The sequence below is a fragment of the Hyla sarda genome, chromosome 12, assembly GCF_029499605.1.
Source record: "Hyla sarda isolate aHylSar1 chromosome 12, aHylSar1.hap1, whole genome shotgun sequence".
NCBI lineage: Eukaryota > Metazoa > Chordata > Amphibia > Anura > Hylidae > Hyla > Hyla sarda.
The window spans coordinates 764,496-789,643 of record NC_079200.1 but is presented as its reverse complement, the minus strand read 5'-3'; the positions used below and the strand labels follow the sequence as shown (position 1 = coordinate 789,643).

Sequence of the window (25,148 nt, the reverse complement as noted above, 5' to 3'; positions counted from 1 at the left end):
TAATTTTGGTCCCAGTCCGGCCCTGGTCAAAACTGGGAACCTTGCACATGTACCACAGACACTACATGTTCTACAGAGCCTGTATAGCAGAGACACTAAATAGCATGTACAGCATAACCCGTATAGGAGAGAGCAGACACTGATTCGGCTCTGCTACACAGCAGGAAGATTATCGTCTGAGGGATGACAGAGTTTCGGATGACGGAGGAGGGAGTTATGGAGTTATTGGAGTTATAGAGCGTACGGAGGGTAGGAAGAGCATACAGAGGGTGGGAAGAGAGTATGTGTCACGATGCCGGCTGGCAGGTAGTGGATCCTCTGTGCCAGAGAGGGATTGGCGTGGACCGTGCTAGTGGATCGGTTCTAAGTCACTACTGGTTTTCACCAGAGCCCGCCCCAAAGCGGGATGGTCTTGCTGCGGCGGTAGTGACCAGGTCGTATCCACTAGCAACGGCTCAACCTCTCTGACTGCTGAAGATAGGCGCGGTACAAGGGAGTAGACAGAAGCAAGGTCGGACGTAGCAGAAGGTCGGGGCAGGCAGCAAGGATCGTAGTCAGGGGCAACGGCAGGAGGTCTGGAACACAGGCTAGGAACACACAAGGAAACGCTTTCACTGGCACAATGGCAACAAGATCCGGCAAGGGAGTGCAAGGGAAGTGAGGTATAAGTAGGGAGTGCACAGGTGGAAACTAATCAAGGTAATTGGGAAGATTGGGCCAGGCACCATCATTGGTGCACTGGCCCTTTAAATCGCAGAGACCCGGCGCGCGCGCGCCCTAGGGAGCGGGGCCGCGCGCGCCGGGACAGGACCGACGGAGAGCGAGTCAGGTACGAGAGCCGGGGTGCGCATCGCGAGCGGGCGCCACCCGCATCGCGAATCGCATCCCGGCTGGAGGCGGTATCGCAGCGCCCCGGGTCAGTGGATCTGACCGGAGCGCTGCAGTGAGGAGAGTGTAGCGAGCGCTCCGGGGAGGAGCGGGGACCCGGAGCGCTCGGCGTAACAGTACCCCCCCCCCTTGGGTCTCCCCCTCTTCTTAGAGCCTGAGAACCTGAGGACCAGACTTTTGTCTAGAATATTGTCCTCAGGTTCCCAGGATCTCTCTTCTGGACCACAACCCTCCCAATCAACTAAAAAAAAAGTTTTCCCTCTGACCTTCTTGGATGCCAGAATCTCTTTGACGGAGAAGATGTCCGAGGAGCCGGAAACAGGAGTGGGGGAAACAAGTTTGGGAAAGAAACGGTTGATGATAAGTGGTTTAAGAAGAGAAACGTGAAAGGCATTAGGAATACGAAGAGAAGGAGGAAGAAGAAGTTTGTAAGAGACAGGATTAATCTGGCACAAAATTTTGAAAGGACCAAGATAGCGTGGTCCCAACTTGTAGCTAGGGACACGGAAGCGGACATATTTAGCGGAGAGCCATACCTTGTCTCCAGAGTCGGCCACCAATAGAAGCGAGAGATGAGTTGCACAGATTTCTTGATGCCTGCATGACCTGCGAGATGGGAGGAGTGACCCCATTTGAGGATTCCGAGGCGTTGGCGTGGAGAGACGAAGGTCTTTCCTGGAGGAGTTTGCCTGATGGAGGCTGGAGAAGTGGAAATCAGGCAGTCAGGAGGAATGATGTGTTGCGGAGAGAGTTCAACTTCCGAAGCATCCGAGGAACGAGAGAGAGCATCGGCCCTAATGTTCTTATCGGCAGGCCGAAAGTGAATTTCAAAATTAAATCGGGCAAAGAACAGAGACCACCTGGCCTGGCGAGGATTCAGCCGTTGGGCAGACTGGAGGTAGGAGAGGTTCTTGTGATCGGTGTAAATAATAACTGGAAATCTTGATCCCTCCAGCAGATGCCTCCATTCCTCAAGTGCTAATTTAATGGCTAGAAGCTCTCGATCCCCGATGGAGTAGTTCCTCTCCGCCGGAGAGAAGGTCCTAGAAAAAAAACCACAAGTAACAGCATGCCCGGAAGAATTTTTTTGTAGAAGGACCGCTCCAGCTCCTACAGAGGAGGCATCAACCTCCAATAGGAAGGGTTTAGATGGGTCAGGTCTGGAGAGCACGGGAGCCGAAGAAAAGGCAGACTTGAGCCGTTTAAAGGCGTCTTCCGCTTGAGGAGGCCAAGACTTGGGATCGGCATTTTTTTTGGTTAAAGCCACGATAGGAGCCACAACGGTAGAAAAATGTGGAATAAATTGCCTGTAATAATTGGCGAACCCCAAAAAACGTTGGATAGCACGGAGTCCGGAGGGGCGTGGCCAATCTAAGACGGCAGAGAGTTTGTCTGGATCCATTTGTAGTCCCTGGCCAGAGACCAAGTATCCTAGGAAAGGAAGAGATTGGCATTCAAACAGACATTTCTCTATCTTGGCATAAAGTTGATTGTCACGAAGTCTCTGAAGAACCATAGGGACATGCTGGCGGTGTTCTTCTAGATTGGCAGAAAAAATCAGGATATCGTCCAGATATACAACAACACAGGAGTATAAGAGATCACGAAAAATTTCATTAACAAAGTCTTGGAAGACGGCAGGGGCGTTGCACAGGCCAAAGGGCATGACCAGATACTCAAAGTGTCCATCTCTAGTGTTAAATGCCGTTTTCCATTCATCCCCCTCTCTGATGCGGATGAGATTATAAGCACCTCTTAAGTCCAGTTTGGTAAAGATGTGGGCACCTTGGAGGCGATCAAAGAGTTCAGAGATGAGGGGTAGGGGGTAGCGGTTCTTTACCGTGATTTTATTAAGACCGCGGTAGTCAATGCAAGGACGTAGGGAGCCATCTTTTTTGGACACAAAGAAAAATCCGGCTCCGGCAGGAGAGGAGGATTTACGGATAAAGCCCTTTTTTAAATTTTCCTGGATGTATTCAGACATGGCAAGAGTCTCTGGGGCGGACAGAGGATAAATTCTGCCCCGGGGTGAAGTAGTGCCCGGGAGGAGGTCAATAGGACAATCATAAGGCCTGTGAGGAGGTAGAGTCTCAGCTTGTTTTTTGCAAAAAACATCCGCAAAGTCCATATAGGCCTTAGGGAGACCGGTTACAGGAGGAACCACAGAGTCACGGCAAGGGGTACTGGGAACCGGTTTTAGGCAGTCCTTGAAACAAGAGGGCCCCCAACTCTTGATCTCCCCAGTGGACCAATCCAGGGTTGGGGAATGAAGTTGAAGCCAGGGTAGTCCAAGGAGAATTTCGGAAGTGCAATTGGGGAGGACCAAAAATTCAATCTTCTCGTGATGAGGTCCGATGCACATTAGAAGGGGCTCCGTGCGGAAACGTATGGTACAGTCCAATCTTTCATTGTTTACACAATTGATGTAGAGGGGTCTGGCGAGACTGGTCACCGGGATGTTGAACCTGTTGACGAGAGAGGCCAAAATAAAATTTCCTGCAGATCCGGAATCCAAGAAGGCCATAGTAGAGAAGGAGAAGGCAGAGGCAGATATCCGCACAGGCACAGTAAGACGTGGAGAAGCAGAGTAGACATCAAGGACTGTCTCACCTTTGTGCGGAGTCAGCGTACGTCTTTCCAGGCGGGGAGGACGGATAGGACAATCCTTCAGGAAGTGTTCGGTACTGGCACAGTACAGGCAGAGATTCTCCATGCGGCGTCGTGTCCTCTCTTGAGGTGTCAGGCGAGACCGGTCGACCTGCATAGCCTCCACGGCGGGAGGCACAGGAACGGATTGCAGGGGACCAGAGGAGAGAGGAGCCGGGGAGAAAAAACACCTCGTGCGAACAAAGTCCATATCCTGGCGGAGCTCCTGACGCCTTTCGGAAAAACGCATGTCAATGCGAGTGGCTAGATGAATGAGTTCATGTAGGTTAGCAGGAATTTCTCGTGCGGCCAGAACATCTTTAATGTTGCTGGATAGGCCTTTTTTAAAGGTCGCGCAGAGGGCCTCATTATTCCAGGATAATTCTGAAGCAAGAGTACGGAATTGTACGGCGTACTCGCCAACGGAAGAATTACCCTGGACCAGGTTCAACAGGGCAGTCTCAGCAGAAGAGGCTCGGTCAGGTTCCTCAAAGACACTTCGAATTTCCGAGAAGAAGGAGTGTATAGAGGCAGTGACGGGGTCATTGCGGTCCCAGAGCGGTGTGGCCCATGACAGAGCTTTTCCAGACAGAAGGCTGACTACGAAAGCCACCTTAGACCTTTCAGTAGGAAACTGGTCCGACATCATCTCCAAGTGCAGGGAACATTGGGAAAGAAAGCCACGGCAAAACTTAGAGTCCCCATCAAATTTATCCGGCAAGGATAGTCGTAGACCAGAAGCGGCCACTCGCTGCGGAGGAGGTGCAGGAGCTGGCGGAGGAGATTGTTGCTGAAGCTGTGGTAGTAGCTGCTGTAGCATCACGGTCAGTTGAGACAGCTGTTGGCCTTGTTGCGCTATCTGTTGTGACTGCTGGGCGACCAGCGTGGTGAGGTCAGCGACAACTGGCAGAGGAACTTCAGCGGGATCCATGGCCGGATCTACTGTCACGATGCCGGCTGGCAGGTAGTGGATCCTCTGTGCCAGAGAGGGATTGGCGTGGACCGTGCTAGTGGATCGGTTCTAAGTCACTACTGGTTTTCACCAGAGCCCGCCGCAAAGCGGGATGGTCTTGCTGCGGCGGTAGTGACCAGGTCGTATCCACTAGCAACGGCTCAACCTCTCTGACTGCTGAAGATAGGCGCGGTACAAGGGAGTAGACAGAAGCAAGGTCGGACGTAGCAGAAGGTCGGGGCAGGCAGCAAGGATCGTAGTCAGGGGCAACGGCAGGAGGTCTGGAACACAGGCCAGGAACACACAAGGAAACGCTTTCACTGGCACAATGGCAACAAGATCCGGCAAGGGAGTGCAAGGGAAGTGAGGTATAAGTAGGGAGTGCACAGGTGGAAACTAATCAAGGTAATTGGGAAGATTGGGCCAGGCACCATCATTGGTGCACTGGCCCTTTAAATCGCAGAGACCCGGCGCGCGCGCGCCCTAGGGAGCGGGGCCGCGCGCGCCGGGACAGGACCGACGGAGAGCGAGTCAGGTACGAGAGCCGGGGTGCGCATCGCGAGCGGGCGCCACCCGCATCGCGAATCGCATCCCGGCTGGAGGCGGTATCGCAGCGCCCCGGGTCAGTGGATCTGACCGGAGCGCTGCAGTGAGGAGAGTGTAGCGAGCGCTCCGGGGAGGAGCGGGGACCCGGAGCGCTCGGCGTAACAGTATGGAGGGTGGGAAGAGCATACAGAGGGTAGGAAGAGAGTATGGAGGGTGGGAAAAGTGTATGGAGGATGAGAAGAGGGCACGAAGAGTAGGAAGAACATATGGAAAGTGGGAAGAGTAAACGGGGGGTGGGAAAAGTGTTTGAAGCGTGCAAAGAGTGTACGGAGGGTGGGAAAAGCATATGGAGGGGGGGGGGGGGAAGAGTGTAAAGAATGTACGGAGGGTGGAAAAGTGTATGGAGGGGGGCAAAAGTGTACAGAGGGTGGGAAGAGCATCCGGAGGGTCACACCAGTAATTATTTCAGTGAGATCCATGACCCTTGACCAAAACACATTGCTAGGCCAACAAGCCCAACAAAAATGGGACATCATCCAAGGTGGATGATTGCACCTCCACAACATCTCAGGGACCCTCATTGGGGAACAATGACGTAGCACTGGACCATCTGAGAGAACGTGTGGCCGTGTGATTGAAAGAAGACGCCAAAGGTTCCCAACTGGTCTGAAGGCTGGAGTGAAGACAGACATTTTGAAACAGAAATGTGTAAAATCAATGAGACAAAGTCATGTGACAGTAGAGATCCCTACGCTGGTGTAATAATGGCTGCTATAAAAGTCTTGTCAATGAGTTTATTGCATGGACGTGTATAAGTGCAAAGGTCAGTCCTAGCTTAGGTCCGGTATGTTTTTGTATTTGTGTTATTTGAGAACTATGGCAGTATGGTGTGGGGGATGGGTCAGTGGAAGGTGATACCGATACCAGACATTTGCACACATGTCCCACAATGTCCCTGGTACCAATCCTGATACCTTCAGACTATAAAATTATTAACCTTTTGACCTTTCCTCTGCTCCCGCGCTGAGGCCTCTTCATCGTTCTCTCCGTGATCCAAAGTGGTGCAATGATGTCATTTCATAAAGTGCACCACTGCGGATAACAGGGGGAAGGAGAAGGTCCTGCAGAGCAGAGGATGCAGAGGTCTCAGCGCAGGGGAGGAGCGAAGATAAGTGAGATTCTTCTTTACTTTTGGAGGGGACATGTTCGCCTTTCACTTAAAGGGGTACTCCGCCCAAAGACATCTCATCCCCTATCCAAAGGATAGGGGATGAGATGTCTGATCGCAGGGGTCCCATTGCTGGGGACTCCTGAGATCTCCCTGCTGCACCCGGCATTCGTTTAGATCGTCGTGTGCAGGGCCGGAGGCTCGTGACATCACAGCCACGCCCCCTCAATGCAAGTCTATGGGAGGGGGCGTGACAGGCATTTACCATAACATCACGAGCCTCCACCCTGCATTGTCAGTCATCCGGCATGGAGCGAAGTTCACTCCGTGCACCGGATGTTTGGGGTGCCGCAGCCAAGATTGTGGGGGTCCCCAATGACGGGACCCTGCGATCGGACATCTTATCCTCTATCCTTTGGATGGGGTATAAGATGTCTAGGGGTGGAGTAGCCCTTTAAAGCGTACCTGTCATAGTTCCAAAAAAAACCCGATATGTTACTCGGTACCTGATCCTGATCGTGTACATATATGTTTTATGTCTCTAGGATCTTTATAACCAGAGATATCAGCATTTATCTGCTGCTCAGTTACTTTTCCATCTTGCAGGCTGGAGGGGGCGTGTCAATCTGTCTCCCTCACAGTGATGACTCATCGGGAGCGAGCCTGAGCTTTCAGCCAATCCCAGAACTCTGCTCTGTAACCCTTTCCTCTCTGGTTTCATGCTATACATGTTATACAGAGGAAGATGCTTGGAGCTTGCCTGCAATATTCCTAAGACATTATGGCAAATTCATAACAGGATAAAATGTATAAATATAAGAATAGATCTTTATAAAATTAGTGCAATGATTTTATAGATAAAAGTACAGTATTTTATAAATATGTTTTCTATCTGTTTTATCTTTTCCTAGTAAAGTTGGATGCTAATCAACCTAGCTGTCACTGGCTGGCACCGGAGTTCCCTCACAGTAGCTGAAGGCACTGGAGTTCCCCACAGTAGCTACAGGCATCGGAGTTCCCCCACAGTATGTGCAGGCACCTTAGTTCCCCCACAGCACCTACAGGCATCAGAGTTTCTCCACAGTAGGTACAGGCATCAGAGTTCCCCCACAGTAGTTGCAGGCACCCAAGTTCCCCCACAGTAGCTAAAGGCAGCAGAGTTCCCCCACAGTAGGTACAGGCATCGGAGTTCTCCCGCCGTAGGCACAGGCACCTGAGTTCCCTCACAGTAGCTACAGGAATTGGAGTTCCCCCACAGTAGCTACAGGCATCAGAGTTTCCCCACAGTAGGTACAGGCACTGGAGTTCCCCCACATCAGCTACAGGCATCAGAATTCCCCCACAGTAGGTACATGCATCAGAATCCCCCACAGTAGGTACAGGCACCGGAGATACCCCACAGTAGCTACAGGCACAGGAGTTCTCCCACAGTAGCTACAGGCATCAGAGTTCCCCCACAGTAGATACAGGCATCAGAGTTCCCCCACAGTAGGTACAGGCATCAGAGTTCCCCCACAGTAGGTACAGGCACCTGAGTTCCCCCACAGTAGCACAGTTTACCCACATTAGGTAGCAGTTCCCCCACATTAGGTAGCAGTTCCCTCACATTAGGTAGCAGTTCCACCACATTAGGTAGCAGTTCCACCACATTAGGTAGCAGTTCCCCCAACCCTCCCAACACACAGAGACACACACAAACACAGACACACACACCCGTCCTGCACAGCGCTTTACCGTATCGGGTGCAGTTGAAAACCGGGGGGGGGGGGGGATACAGGATCTGCCTGTATCCTGCACTGCCTGTGTGTGCCTGCGCATGAGCTGTACGGCATACAGCAGAAATCTGCTATAGTGGATACCAGCATACTTTACGGACAGTATCTGAAAAAAAAAAAAATAAAAGAGGATAGCCTGATTCTAACTTGAGCTATATGGACAATTTATCACGGAAGTAGAGTAGTTAGCTCATTTAAAACTTAACTTTTAATAGTATTTAGCAATAAGATAAATAGTCCTCAACGTACAATAGTAAATAGTAAAGTGTATATAGGTGAATAAAGAAAATAAACTGTGTCAATACACACAAACTGTAATGGGATTAGTGACATTGATTTAGTGCGTATTGGCGCAGTTTTTTTGGGATTAGTGACATTGATTTTGTGTGTATTGGCACAGTTTTTTGGGGATTAGGGACATTGATTTAGTGTGTATTGGCACAGTTTATTTTCTGTAGGATTTTTGTTTGCTATGATAGGTGAAGGTTTGAGCTCAATATCACTTATCCTAGCTTTTTATTCACCTATATACACTTTGCTATTTACTATTGTACGTTGAGGACTATTTATCTTATCGCTAAATACTATTAAAAGTTAAGTTTTAAACCAGTATCTGATAGGCTGCAAAATCATCACTAGTCTGTCTGGCTAAAGAAAGACGACCCCTAGTGGTGCCTATTTTTAGATTTAATTTCTGGGCATAATTGACATTTTTTAAAATAAATTTATATTGCAAAAAGCCATCATATGATTAGTTCTAGAACATATAAAAAATTTTCAACAATGACAGTGCCTCTTTAAGGCTTTACAAAGTCTACGACCTCCTCTGGGGTCCCAGGAAATAAAAAAAAGAAATTAGTATCGGTGAGAACTTAAAGGGGTACTCCGGTGGAAAACTTTTTCTTTTCTTTTTTTTAATAAACTAGTGCCAGAAAGTTAAACAGATTTGTAAATTACTTCTATTAAAAAATCTTAATCCTTCTAGCACTCATTAGCTGTTGAATACTACAGAGGAAATTCTTCTCTTTTTGGAACACAGCTCTCTGCTGACATCACGAGCACAGTGCTCTCTGCTGACATCTCTGTCTATTTTAGGAACTGTCCAGAGTAGGAGAAAATCCCCATAGCAAACATATGCTGCTCTGGACAGTTTATAAAATGGACAGAGATGTCAGCAGAGAGCACTGTGCTTGTGATGTCAGCAGAGAGCTGTGTTCCAAAAAGAGAAGAATATCTTCTGTAGTATTCAGCAGCTAATAAGTACTAGAAGGATTAAGATTTTTTTAATAGAAGTAATTTACAAATCTTCGTAGAGAAAAATATATGGAGTGGCTCTTGTTCAAATCACGACCAATGTAGACCTGGGCTGCCCAAAAGATACACCTATACCTACGGTGTATCAGGTGAATGTAAAATTGAAAGAAAAGAAAATTGGGGCTCAAGGTCAAGAATTTATGGCCACATATAGAGTGATACTAAATGTATTAATAATATGCATAAACAATGATCCCAATGACCTACAGGGCCCTTGTAAAGTCACGGTAATCAATGGATAAAATAAGATAAAAGTATTATAAGTAATAAATGAATTAATGATACTGTTCAGACCACCATGTAGCTTCTAGTAATATTGCAGATATGCATAAAAACAGTTAGTGGGTTAATAGAGCCATCCAAAATGTTCATAACCTGTAGAATAATTGCATAGACTCCGCTGGTAAGTTAATATCACTGAGTGACAGTCAGACTGTTGTATCCTATGGCAACAATTGGATGGATTTGCTGGCAACAGTCTATAGGATGAAGTGCAGTAATGAAGATCTCTTATGCTTGTTAGCGTCAAATGAGAATGATTGTCACTTTGTAACAATAATAAAAGATGTAGCCGGCATAAAATACGAATTGTATCGCTATTCGCAGTTAGTTACAGGAAGCAAGATAGAAGAAGGCAGCAGGAGATACTTGTTTGCTCACCGCTCCGTAGTACAGGATAGGACACAATCACCGCTCCGTAGTAGAGGATAGGACACAATCACCGCTCCGTAGTACAGGATAGGACACGATCACCGCTCCGTAGTAGAGGATAGGACACAATCACCGCTCCGTAGTACAGGATAGGACACGATCACCGCTCCGTAGTACAGGATAGGACACAATCACCGCTCCGTAGTACAGGATAGGACACAATCACCGCTCCGTAGTACAGGATAGGACACGATCACCGCTCCGTAGTACAGGATAGGACACAATCACCGCTCCGTAGTACAGGATAGGACACAATCACCGCTCCGTAGTAGAGGATAGGACACGATCACCGCTCCGTAGTACAGGATAGGACACAATCACCGCTCCGTAGTACAGGATAGGACACGATCACCGCTCCGTAGTACAGGATAGGACACAATCACCGCTCCGTAGTACAGGATAGGACACAATCACCGCTCCGTAGTACAGGATAGGACACAATCACCGCTCCGTAGTACAGGATAGGACACAATCACCGCTCCGTAGTACAGGATAGGACACAATCACCGCTCCGTAGTACAGGATAGGACACAATCACCGCTCCGTAGTACAGGAGAGGACACAATCACCGCTCCGTAGTACAGGATAGGACACAATCACCGCTCCGTAGTACAGGATAGGACACAATCACCGCTCCGTAGTACAGGAGAGGACACAATCACCGCTCCGTAGTACAGGATAGGACACAATCACCGCTCCGTAGTACAGGATAGGACACAATCACCGCTCCGTAGTACAGGATAGGACACAATCACCGCTCCGTAGTACAGGATAGGACACACTCACCGCGCCGTAGTACAGGATAGGACACGCTAACCGCTTCGTAGTACAGGATAGGACACGCTCACCGCTCCGTAGTACAGGATAGGACACAATCACCGCTCCGTAGTACAGGATAGGACACGCTCACCGCTCCGTAGTACAGGATAGGACACGCTAACGGCTTCGTAGTACAGGATAATACACGCTCACTGCTCCGTAGTACAGGATAGGACACGCTCACCGCTCCGTAGTACAGGATAGGACACGCTAACCGCTCCGTAGTACAGGATAATACACGCTCACCGATCCGTAGTACATGATAGGACACGCTCATCGCTCCGTAGTACAGGATAGGACACGCTCACCGCTCCGTAGTACAGGATAGGACACGCTCACCGCTCCGTAGTACAGGATAGGACACGCTCACCGCTCCGTAGTACAGGATAGGACACGCTCACCGCTCCGTAGTACAGGATAATACAGGCTCACCGCTCCGTAGTACAGGATAATACACGCTCACCGCTCCGTAGTACAGGATAGGACACAATCACCGCTCCGTAGTACAGGATAGGACACGCTCACCGCTCCGTAGTACAGGATAGGACACGCTCACCGCTCCGTAGTACAGGATAGGACACGCTCACCGCTCCGTAGTACAGGATAGGACACGCTCACCGCTCCGTAGTACAGGATAGGACACGCTCACCGCTCCGTAGTACAGGATAGGACACGCTCACCGCTCCGTAGTACAGGATAGGACACAATCACCGCTCCGTAGTACAGGATAGGACACGCTCACCGCTCCGTAGTACAGGATAATACACGCTCACCGCTCCGTAGTACAGGATAATACACGCTCACCGCTCCGTAGTACAGGATAGGACACAATCACCGCTCCGTAGTACAGGATAGGACACAATCACCGCTCCGTAGTACAGGATAGGACACAATCACCGCTCCGTAGTACAGGATAGGACACAATCACCGCTCCGTAGTACAGGATAGGACACAATCACCGCTCCGTAGTACAGGATAGGACACAATCACCGCTCCGTAGTACAGGATAGGACACAATCACCGCTCCGTAGTACAGGATAGGACACAATCACCGCTCCGTAGTACAGGATAGGACACAATCACCGCTCCGTAGTACAGGATAGGACACAATCACCGCTCCGTAGTACAGGATAGGACACAATCACCGCTCCGTAGTACAGGATAGGACACAATCACCGCTCCGTAGTACAGGATAGAACACGCTAACCGCTCCGTAGTACAGGAGAGGACACAATCACCGCTCCGTAGTACAGTATAGGACACGCTCACCGCTCCGTAGTACAGGATAGGACACAATCACCGCTCCGTAGTACAGGATAGGACACGCTAACCGCTCCGTAGTACAGGATAGGACACGCTCACCGCTCCGTAGTACAGGATAGGACACGCTCACCGCTCCGTAGTACAGGAGAGGACACAATCACCGCTCCGTAGTACAGTATAGGACACGCTCACCGCTCCGTAGTACAGGATAGGACACAATCACCGCTCCGTAGTACAGGATAGGACACGCTAACCGCTCCGTAGTACAGGATAGGACACGCTCACCGCTCCGTAGTACAGGATAGGACACAATCACCGCTCCGTAGTACGGGATAGGACACGCTCACCGCTCCGTAGTACGGGATAGGACACGCTCACCGCTCCGTAGTACAGGATAGGACACGCTCACCGCTCCGTAGTACAGGATAGGACACAATCACCGCTCCGTAGTACAGGATAATACACGCTCACCGCTCCGTAGTACAGGATAGGACACGCTCACCGCTCCGTAGTACAGGATAGGACACAATCACCGCTCCGTAGTACAGGATAGGACACGCTCACCGCTCCGTAGTACAGGATAGGACACGCTCACCGCTCCGTAGTACAGGATAGGACACGCTCACCGCTCCGTAGTACAGGATAGGACACGCTCACCGCTCCGTAGTACAGGATAGGACACGCTCACCGCTCCGTAGTACAGGAGAGGACACAATAACCGCTCCGTAGTACAGTATAGGACACAATAACCGCTCCGTAGTACAGTATAGGACACGCTCACCGCTCCGTAGTACAGGATAGGACACGCTCACCGCTCCGTAGTACAGGATAGGACACGCTCACCGCTCCGTAGTACAGGATAGGACACGCTCACCGCTCCGTAGTACAGGCTAGGACACGATCACCGCTCCGTGGTACAGGATAGGACACAATCACCGCTCCGTAGTACAGGATAGGACACAATCACCGCTCGGTAGTACAGGATAATATACGCTCACCGCTCCGTAGTACAGGATAGGACATGCTCACCGCTCTATAGTACAGGATAATACACGCTCACCACTCCGTAGTACAGGATTGGACACGCTCACCGCTCCGTAGTACAGGATAGGACACGATCACCGCTCCATAGTACAGGATAGGAGAATTTTAGAATTCGATCCTAAAAATAAATGGTATCAGGACGCCCCTAATCCAAACCAATCCCACCTTCCTGAATAGAAAAATTTCAGGACCCAAATAGCATCGTATGATGGAATAATAATTTGGGGTCTTAGATACAGTGAGGGACAATACAGACAGATTAAGGACCAATGTAGACAGTTTATTAATGCAAATTTTATTTCCACAGAGGGACAGTAAGGGACTAAGGGGGAACAGAGGGACTTAGGAACTGCCCATTCTGAGAGGACACCTGGGACTTTCCATGTATATTTCACATTCTAGTTTCTATAGGTTTAAACCAGTGTGATCTCCGCCCAGAGACAACTCATGTCAGGTCCTCAGGATCTTCACCCACTTAATGAAAGTCAACATTTCCATTAGTAGGAGGTTTAGATTCTACGGACCTCAAAGGTTCCCAGCGATGTAAGAACAAATCAATCACACGGTCTTCAGAGAAATGTCTGCACTCCAGGATGTGGGAATTTCCTACCTGACATCTCTGAACTCTAGTTCCCCTATAAATACTTCTGTCTCTGTGTCACAAGCGTTCGGTCACCTGACTAGATCAGCACGAGATTGATGAAAAATCAGGAGGATCCTCTACTGCTAAAGGGTAAGAGCCACCATGGCATCCATCAACAGCAAGAAACTGGCTGACGATTACAAAGACAAAGGGATCCATCAGCAGCAAGAAACTGGCTGAAGATTTATTATAAAGACCAAGTGATCCATCAGCAGCAAGAAACTGGCTGAATATTTATTATTAAGACCATGGGATCCATCAACAGCAAGAAACTGGCTGACGATTTATTATAAAGACCAAGTGATCCATCAACAGCAAGAAACTGGCTGACAATTTATTATAAAGACCAAGTGATCCATCAACAGCAAGAAACTGGCTGAAGATTTATTATAAAGACTAAGTGATCCATCAACAGCAAGAAACTGGCTGACGATTTATTATAAAGACCAAGTGATCCATCAACAGCAAGAAACTGACTGAAGATTTATTAGAAAGACCAAGTGATCCATCAGCAGCAAGAAACTGGCTGAAGATTTATTATAAAGACCATGGGATCCATCAACAGCAAGAAACTGGCTGACGATTTATTATAAAGACCAAGTGATCCATCAACAGCAAGAAACTGGCTGACATTTTATTATAAAGACCAAGTGATCCATCAACAGCAAGAAACTGGCTGACGATTTATTATAAAGACCAAGTGATCCATCAACAGCAAGAAACTGGCTGACATTTTATTATAAAGACCAAGTGATCCATCAACAGCAAGAAACTGGCTGAAGATTTATTATAAAGACCAAGTGATCCATCAACAGCAAGAAACTGACTGACGATTTATTATAAAGACCAAGTGATCCATCAACAGCAAGAAACTGACTGACGATTTATTATAAAGACCAAGTGATCCATCAACAGCAAGAAACTGACTGAAGATTTATTACAAAGACCAAGTGATCCAACAACAGCAAGAAACTGGCTGACGATTACAAAGACAAAGGGATCCATCAGCAGCAAGAAACTATTTTACTGAAAAGATGATGGGTTTGTCTATTAACAACTTATTCTGGTTCCAGCATTGGGTCCCAGCATTGGCCAGAATTTCAGCCCATGGGTCTCCTGCTCTGACTGGCATCAGGTTACTATGGCAACCCATGCCTGAAGATAACATAAGGTCTGGTGGCTTGTCTAATGGAGGTGCTGCCATGGATAGGCTCAGCTAGATGAGATATTCTAAGGCAGAGATATTCTTGCTGCCCCCTTGTCTTCAGAATGGGGAGAAAAACAGTAGGGTCCAGATGTTTCTACACTGCACCATTGCCGGGAATGGAAACACCAAATGTGCAATCTGGGGTCTTGTAACTAAGGGGGTGCACTGTTACTCTAAGGGCATGTGCACACAGGCAAAAAATCTACAAAATAAGCCCCAAAAGAAGCAAGGTTCCACTTCTCATGGACTTCAATGAAAACGTCCAAAAAAAAAAAAAGTTGTGACGTCTTAATTCAGGAGCTGGAGACCTGCACTTCTCATGGGGCTTCTTTTGCAGCTTTTTTTATTTTTTTACTTTAGGTTGCGAACTTGAAACTTCTCTCTAGAAAGGTTTTTTGGGCCTTGACAATTAGGCCAGAATGAGGGGGATGTAATGGCGTCAACCAGAATAAGACAGATGCCCCCTGAACAAGGTTTTGCCTTAGATGGAAGCCCACCTCCAGCTTTCTCAGGGCAGCACCAGGGACACCGTTCTCTTTGTTGCCCCTTCCTGGACCATTTTGGCCATGTTTGTCGTCTTGGGCCTTGGTAGATATTTCACCATCAATAACAACAGGTGACAAATGAAATCTGACATCAATGGAGCAATAATGGAGCAATAATTGTTAGGGTCACGGCCGGTGGTGGATCCTCTGGGCCTGTGTGACGTGGGCCATGCCAGGGAGCAGAATCTAAGGTGCTGTGTTTTTCACAGAGCCCACCGCAAAGCAGGATGGTCTTGCTGCGGCAGCCGGCACCCAGGTTGCTACCCCTGGCACGACCTCAGGGGCGGACATACCGTCTGTGCAGCCAGTTCAGCTGCACAGGGGCCCAGCATGTTGGGGGCCCGCCCAGTGGCTCAGCCATAGGGGTTGGGCCTCACAGCCTGGGCCCCCTGCCACTATTTCAAACTATATGCTGCAGCAACAGGTCCCGGGCCTGCTGCTGCCAGCACTTATTTATCTTTATCGGTGCCGGCGAGATGGACAGGCCAGGGGCTGATGGGAACAGACGTGCCCCGCGCAGGCACGCACGTCTGTTCCAAGCCCCTGACTTGTCACGGCCCCCGGCAGAAACAGCTGATCCTCCCGCCTCACACCGCCGCATCACAGCGCTTGCAGGCTGGTGTGTAGACAACGATCTGGTGCGGACCGGGAGGGAGAATGACGGGGTTGTAATGTAATGAGGACCGGGCGGGGGTGCTGCTTGCAATGATAATGTGGTGATGTGGTCGTCGGGGGATTGTAAGGATGACGAACAAGGGGGCTCAGGGGTGTAGTGTTTATAAGGAGAACCAGAAGGGGGGTCAGGGGTGTATTGATTATAAGGAGAACCAGAAGGGGGGTCAGGGGTGTAGTGATTATAAGGAGAACCAGAAGGGGGGGGGTCAGGGGTGTAGTGATTATAAGGAGGACGGGGGGGGGGGGATGGGGAGAGGTTATGATGATAATGAGGAGGACCGGGGGGGGGGGGGGGTGTGATGGTCAGCGGTGTAAAGATGATGAGGAGACCGGGGACTGTTTTTTTTGGGGGGGGGGGGGGGTCTGTGGGGTGGTAGTGGGCGGGAGCAGACTGATCACCAGATTTGGTTGCCATATAGTACCCAGCTTGGGGTATATGGGGTGATGAGGAGACCAAGGATGGAGTGTAGGGGTGATAAGGAGACTGAGGATAGGGTTTGAGGTGATGAGAAGACGAATGATGGAGTGGGGGAGGAGACCGAGGATGGGATGAGGAGTATGCGTGATAAGGAAAGCGAGGAAGAGGGAGGGATGTGTGTATATGTATGATAGATATGTGTGTTTGTGTGTATGTATGATAGATCTTGTATTCAGGGAGTACAGTGGTTGGCAGTATTATATTCATGGGGTACAGTGGTTGGCAGTATTATATTCAGGCGTACAGTATGTGACAGTATTATATTCAGGAGTACAGGGGTTGGCAGTATTATATTCAGGGGTACAGTGGGTGGCAGTATTATATTCATGGGGTACAGTAGTTGGCCGTAATATATTCGGGGGTACAGTGGTTGGCAGAAATATAATGCTTATTGTCTTCATACAGAGGATGAGGATCTACTGACAAATTAAGGAACCAATGATGTCCAGGTGTCAGACACTGCAGAGAAGATGCAGGACATCCTGGTGTCTGGACCAGACGAGGAAGAAAAGTAAAGACAACAGAGAAGACGTCACTCAGGTAACTGATATCATTGTGTATTTTTCTGACTGTCCCATCAGAGCTGTAGTCACAGTAAATTCTGTAGTTATGATGGGAGACGCTGTAACCCAATCTGTGGCTCTCAAGCTGTTGCAAAATGGCAAAATGGCAACTTCCATGATTCCTGAGGCTCTTCAGACGTGATGGGAGTTGCAGATTTCCAACATCTGGGGAGGCACTTGAACTGAGGTGATTGGTGGGGGTTCCATGAGTCAGACCCCCACCATAAAAATGTCTGCTTATTTTAAAATGCCTGGGCCTATTTCCGATCCCAGTCCAGCCCTGCCTGTAAGTCACTTCTATCACTATGGAGCCAGGAGCTGCCCAGGTAGCTGGAGCGGGGCGCCGAGGGGTGTCATGCTAAGTCCAAGGGTGCAAGTGTAAGGGGGATACACCCCGGGCCTGGACCACACACTTAGAGGGACAGGGGCCCCCCGTAGCCCACCTCAGGAGCCGTTCCATCCACCTGTGGGCTGCTGCACCCAGATCTGTGCTGGACGAGGCAGCTGGTGACATTACACACGCGGGGTAAATGGGGCACTCAGGTGGGGTCTAGGTACATGAGGGGCACAGTACTGGGGGGGGGGGGCAGGCACATTCTTTGCACAGGGGCCCTCTGCTGTCTGTGTCCGCCCCTGCACGACCTATCCACACAAGTTGCTGGGATGTGGTGTGGCACAAAAGGAAACTGGCAAGACGAGGTCAAGGTAGCAGTAGGTCAGGGCAGGTGGCACCAGTGCAGGGTCTGGTAACGGAACAAGGCTCAGGAACACGGATATTGGGAACACAGTATGCTTTCTCTAGGGCACAAGGCAACAAAGATCCGGCAGGGAAGCTCATACTTAAAGACAGGGTGCAGGTGTAGACACTTAATTAAATTAGTACTATCCCTTTAAATGTAAGAGCTCCGGCGCACGCACGCCCTAGGAGACAGAAGCACGCGCGCTGGGGCAGCAAGGACAGGAAGACCAGGGAGGTGAGTGATGGGCTGGGATTCGCATGCGGGTGCGTCCCCTGATGGGAATCCCAGCCCTGGCGGCAGTGGGGACATGACAAGAGAGCGATCACGGCCGGCGTGTCTGGTCGGAGCGCAGAGGTTACAATAATGGAGCATTGGAGCAATAATGGAACAATAATGGAACAATAATAGAATAATGGACCAATAATAGAATAATAATGGAACAATAATAGAATAATGGAACAATAATAGAACAATAATGGAACAATAATAGAATAATAATGGAACAATAATGGAACAATAATAGAATAATAATGGAACAATAATGGAACAATAATAGAATAATAATGGAACAATAATGGAACAATAATAGAATAATGGAACAATAATAGAATAATAATGGAACAATAATGGACCAATAATAGAATAATAATGGAACAATAATGGAATAATAATGGAACAATAATGTAATAATGGACCAATAATAGAATAATAATAGAATAATAATGGAACAATAATGGAACAATAATGGACCAATAATAGAATAATAATGGAATAATAATGGAATAATAATAGAATAATAATGGACCAATAATGGAATAATAATAGAATAATAATGGACCAATAATGTAATAATGGACCAATAATAGAATAATAATGGAACAATAATAGAATAATAATGGACCAATAATAGAATAATAATAGAATAATAATGGAACAATAATGGAACAATAATGGAACAATAATGGACCAATAATGGAATAATAATAGAATAATGGACCAATAATAGAATAATAATGGAACAATAATAGAATAATAATAGAATAATGGACCAATAATAGAATAATAATGGAACAATAATAGAATAATAATGGAACAATAATGGAATAATAATAGAATAATGGACCAATAATAGAATAATAATGGAACAATAATAGAATAATAATAGAATAATAATGGACCAATAATAGAATAATAATGGACCAATAATAGAATAATAATGGACCAATAATAGAATAATAATGGACCAATAATAGAATAATAATGGAACAATAATGGAATAATAATAGAATAATGGACCAATAATAGAATAATAATGGAACAATAATAGAATAATGGACCAATAATAGAATAATCATGGAACAATAATAGAATAATAATGGAACAATAATAGAATAATAATGGAACAATAATAGAATAATAATGGAACAATAATGGAACAATAATAGAATAATAATGGACCAATAATGGAATAATAATGGAACAATAATGGAATAATAATAGAATAATGGACCAATAATAGAATAATAATGGAACAATAATAGAATAATAATAGAATAATGGACCAATAATAGAATAATAATGGAACAATAATAGAATAATAATGGAACAATAATGGAATAATAATAGAATAATAATGGACCAATAATAGAATAATAATGGACCAATAATAGAATAATAATGGACCAATAATAGAATAATAATGGACCAATAATAGAATAATAATGGACACCCTTGTGACTTACAGACTTGACGTGCGTCTCATCAGTCGCGTACTTGTCCCCCAAGTAGTTGAACGTTGTGAACACTTGACTTGTTTTGGTTGTCATGGATACGTTCTTGGGTTTGCTGGTGGTGTTGGGCCTTTGGGTGGCCCCATGTGGAGGTCCCCCCGATTCTTTCAGTGGTTTCCTGGGCACATTGTGAGGAAGCTGTTCATCCTTTTCTATTGGTTTTGGTGATGGCGTTGTGATGGTCGTGGTCTTTGGTTGTTCGGAACGTTCTGCAGTTCTCTCCACTTTGTCTTCTCTGGACCAGATATTATCTTCCATCAGGTCAATTCTGAGGCTGTAAAACAAGAGATTGGACCATAAGAAAATTCTGGACACCTAAAGCTCGCACATGGCTGATCACGCTGATCCTACAGTGGAGCCCAGGAGTCGTGTATCATCCTCGAGAACTGATGGACTCTACTGACCAAACCATGTGGTCATTTTTTATTGCCATCCATCTTGGGACCCTGAGGGCCACAACTGACCACAGAACCCATTAATCTGGGCCCCCATATACAAATGAGACCTATTGTACCATCAATTCTCCAAACACCAACTCCCGGAGACTTTAGGGTGGGCTTGTGCTCATATCCAGCAGCCGATCTGAAGAAGAAGAGCAGCAGTGTAAAGAAAGGGGAGAGGACAGGGCAGGAGTTTAGACTGTAGAGCAGAAAATGGCTGGAGGAAAACTATATACAGAGGGTCCGACATACAGGGGACAAACTATATACAGAGGGTACTATATACAGGGGACAAACTATATACAGAGGGTCCGACATACAGGGGACAAACTATATACAGAGGGTCCGACATACAGGGGACAAACTATATACAGGGGACAAACTATATACAGGGGACAAACTATATACAGAGGGTCCGACATACAGGGGACAAACTATATACAGAGGGTCCGACATACAGGGGACAAACTATATACAGAGGGTCCGACATACAGGGGACAAACTATATACAGGGGACAAACTATATACAGAGGGTCTGACATACAGGGGACAAACTATATACAGGGGACAAACTATATACAGAGGGTCTGACATACAGGGGACAAACTATATACAGAGGGTCCGACATACAGGGGACAAACTATATACAGGGGACAAACTATATACAGGGGACAAACTATATACAGAGGGTCCGACATACAGGGGACAAACTATATACAGAGGGTCCGACATACAGGGGACAAACTATATACAGAGGGTCCGACATACAGGGGACAAACTATATACAGGGGACAAACTATATACAGAGGGTCTGACATACAGGGGACAAACTATATACAGGGGACAAACTATATACAGAGGGTCTGACATACAGGGGACAAACTATATACAGGGGACAAACTATATACAGAGGGTCTGACATACAGGGGACAAACTATATACAGAGGGTCCGACATACAGGGGACAAACTATATACAGAGGGTACTATATACAGGGGACAAACTATATACAGAGGGTCCGACATACAGGGGACAAACTATATACAGAGGGTCTGACATACAGGGGACAAACTATATACAGGGGACAAACTATATACAGGGGACAAACTATATACAGAGGGTCCGACATACAGGGGACAAACTATATACAGAGGGTACTATATACAGAGGGTCCGACATACAGGGGACAAACTATATACAGGGGACAAACTATATACAGAGGGTCCGACATACAGGGGACAAACTATATATAGAGGGTCTGACATACAGGGGACAAACTATATACAGAGGGTCCGACATACAGGGGACAAACTATATACAGGGGACAAACTATATACAGAGGGTCCGACATACAGGGGACAAACTATATACAGAGGGTCCGACATACAGGGGACAAACTATATACAGAGGGTCCGACATACAGGGGACAAACTATATACAGAGGGTCTGACATACAGGGGACAAACTATATACAGAGGGTCCGACATACAGGGGACAAACTATATACAGGGGACAAACTATATACAGGGGACAAACTATATACAGAGGACAAACTATATACAGGGGACAAACTATATACAGAGGACAAACTATATACAGAGGGTCCTATATACAGAGGACAAACTATATACAGAGGACAAACTATATACAGGGGACAAACTATATACAGAGGGTCCGACATACAGGGGACAAACTATATACAGAGGGTACTATATACAGGGGACAAACTATATACAGAGGGTCCGACATACAGGGGACAAACTATATACAGAGGGTCCGACATACAGGGGACAAACTATATACAGAGGGTCTGACATACAGGGGACAAACTATATACAGAGGGTCCGACATACAGGGGACAAACTATATACAGGGGACAAACTATATACAGAGGACAAACTATATACAGGGGACAAACTATATACAGGGGACAAACTATATACAGGGGACAAACTATATACAGAGGGTACTATATACAGGGGACAAACTATATACAGAGGACAAACTATATACAGAGGGTACTATATACAGGGGACAAACTATATACAGGGGACAAACTATATACAGAGGGTACTATATACAGGGGACAAACTATATACAGAGGACAAACTATATACAGAGGGTACTATATACAGGGGACAAACTATATACAGGGGACAAACTATATACAGGGGACAAACTATATACAGAGGGTCCGACATACAGGGGACAAACTATATACAGAGGGTACTATATACAGGGGACAAACTATATACAGAGGGTACTATATACAGGGGACAAACTATATACAGAGGGTACTATATACAGGGGACAAACTATATACAGAGGACAAACTATATACAGGGGACAAACTATATACAGAGGACAAACTATATACAGGGGACAAACTATATACAGAGGGTCCGACATACAGGGGACAAACTATATACAGAGGGTCCGACATACAGGGGACAAACTATATACAGAGGACAAACTATATACAGAGGACAAACTATATACAGAGGACAAACTATATACAGAGGACAAACTATATACAGAGGACAAACTATATACAGGGGACAAACTATATACAGGGGACAAACTATATACAGAGGACAAACTATATACAGAGGACAAACTATATACAGAGGACAAACTATATACAGAGGACAAACTATATACAGGGGACAAACTATATACAGAGGACAAACTATATACAGGGGACAAACTATATACAGGGGACAAACTATATACAGGGGACAAACTATATACAGAGGGTCCGACATACAGGGGACAAACTATATACAGGGGACAAACTATATACAGAGGGTCTGACATACAGGGGACAAACTATATACAGGGGACAAACTATATACAGAGGACAAACTATATACAGAGGACAAACTATATACAGAGGACAAACTATATACAGAGGACAAACTATATACAGGGGACAAACTATATGCAGAGGACAAACTATATACAGAGGACAAACTATATACAGAGGACAAACTATATACAGAGGACAAACTATATACAGAGGACAAACTATATACAGAGGACAAACTATATACAGAGGACAAACTATATACAGGGGACAAACTATATACAGAGGACAAACTATATACAGAGGACAAACTATATACAGAGGACAAACTATATACAGAGGACAAACTATATACAGGGGACAAACTATATACAGGGGACAAACTATATACAGGGGACAAACTATATACAGAGGACAAACTATATACAGGGGACAAACTATATACAGGGGACAAACTATATACAGGGGACAAACTATATACAGAGGACAAACTATATACAGAGGGTCCTATATACAGAGGACAAACTATATACAGGGGACAAACTATATACAGAGGGTCCGACATACAGGGGACAAACTATATACAGAGGGTCCTATATACAGAGGACAAACTATATACAGGGGACAAACTATATACAGAGGGTCCGACATACAGGGGACAAACTATATACAGAGGACAAACTATATACAGAGGACAAACTATATACAGGGGACAAACTATATACAGGGGACAAACTATATACAGGGGACAAACTATATACAGGGGACAAACTATATACAGAGGGTACTATATACAGGGGACAAACTATATACAGAGGACAAACTATATACAGAGGGTACTATATACAGAGGACAAACTATATACAGAGGGTCCGACATACAGGGGACAAACTATATACAGGGGACAAACTATATACAGAGGACAAACTATATACAGAGGGTCCGACATACAGGGGACAAACTATATACAGAGGACAAACTATATACAGAGGACAAACTATATACAGAGGACAAACTATATACAGAGGGTCCGACATACAGGGGACAAACTATATACAGAGGACAAACTATATACAGAGGACAAACTATATACAGAGGACAAACTATATACAGGGGACAAACTATATACAGAGGGTCCGACATACAGGGGACAAACTATATACAGAGGGTACTATATACAGGGGACAAACTATATACAGAGGACAAACTATATACAGAGGGTCCTATATACAGAGGACAAACTATATACAGAGGACAAACTATATACAGAGGGTCCGACATACAGGGGACAAACTATATACAGGGGACAAACTATATACAGAGGACAAACTATATACAGAGGGTCCGACATACAGGGGACAAACTATATACAGAGGACAAACTATATACAGAGGACAAACTATATACAGAGGACAAACTATATACAGGGGACAAACTATATACAGGGGACAAACTATATACAGGGGACAAACTATATACAGAGGACAAACTATATACAGGGGACAAACTATATACAGAGGACAAACTATATACAGGGGACAAACTATATACAGGGGACAAACTATATACAGGGGACAAACTATATACAGAGGGTCCGACATACAGGGGACAAACTATATACAGAGGACAAACTATATACAGAGGGTCCGACATACAGGGGACAAACTATATACAGAGGACAAACTATATACAAGGGTCCTATATACAGAGGACAAACTATATACAGAGGACAAACTATATACAGAGGACAAACTATATACAGAGGGTCCTATATACAGAGGACAAACTATATACAGAGGACAAACTATATACAGAGGACAAACTATATACAGAGGGTCCTATATACAGAGGACAAACTATATACAGGGGACAAACTATATACAGAGGGTCCGACATACAGGGGACAAACTATATACAGAGGACAAACTATATACAGGGGACAAACTATATACAGGGGACAAACTATATACAGAGGGTCCTATATACAGAGGACAAACTATATACAGGGGACAAACTATATACAGAGGACAAACTATATACAGAGGACAAACTATATACAGAGGACAAACTATATACAGAGGGTCCTATATACAGAGGGTCCTATATACAGAGGACAAACTATATACAGGGGACAAA

At 46.3% G+C, this 25,148-nt stretch overlaps 1 protein-coding gene across 1 annotated transcript in view; it reads right to left on the bottom strand.

The window, feature by feature from the left end:
* LOC130296900 (alpha-N-acetylgalactosaminide alpha-2,6-sialyltransferase 2-like) overlaps positions 1-25,148 on the bottom strand; it is a 166,601-nt gene that overhangs the window by 84,390 nt on the left and 57,063 nt on the right. Inside the window, exon 2 of the mRNA XM_056548945.1 lies at positions 19,720-20,041. Within this exon, the coding sequence (XP_056404920.1) occupies positions 19,720-20,041 (322 nt within the window). The remainder of the gene's footprint in view (positions 1-19,719; positions 20,042-25,148) is intronic.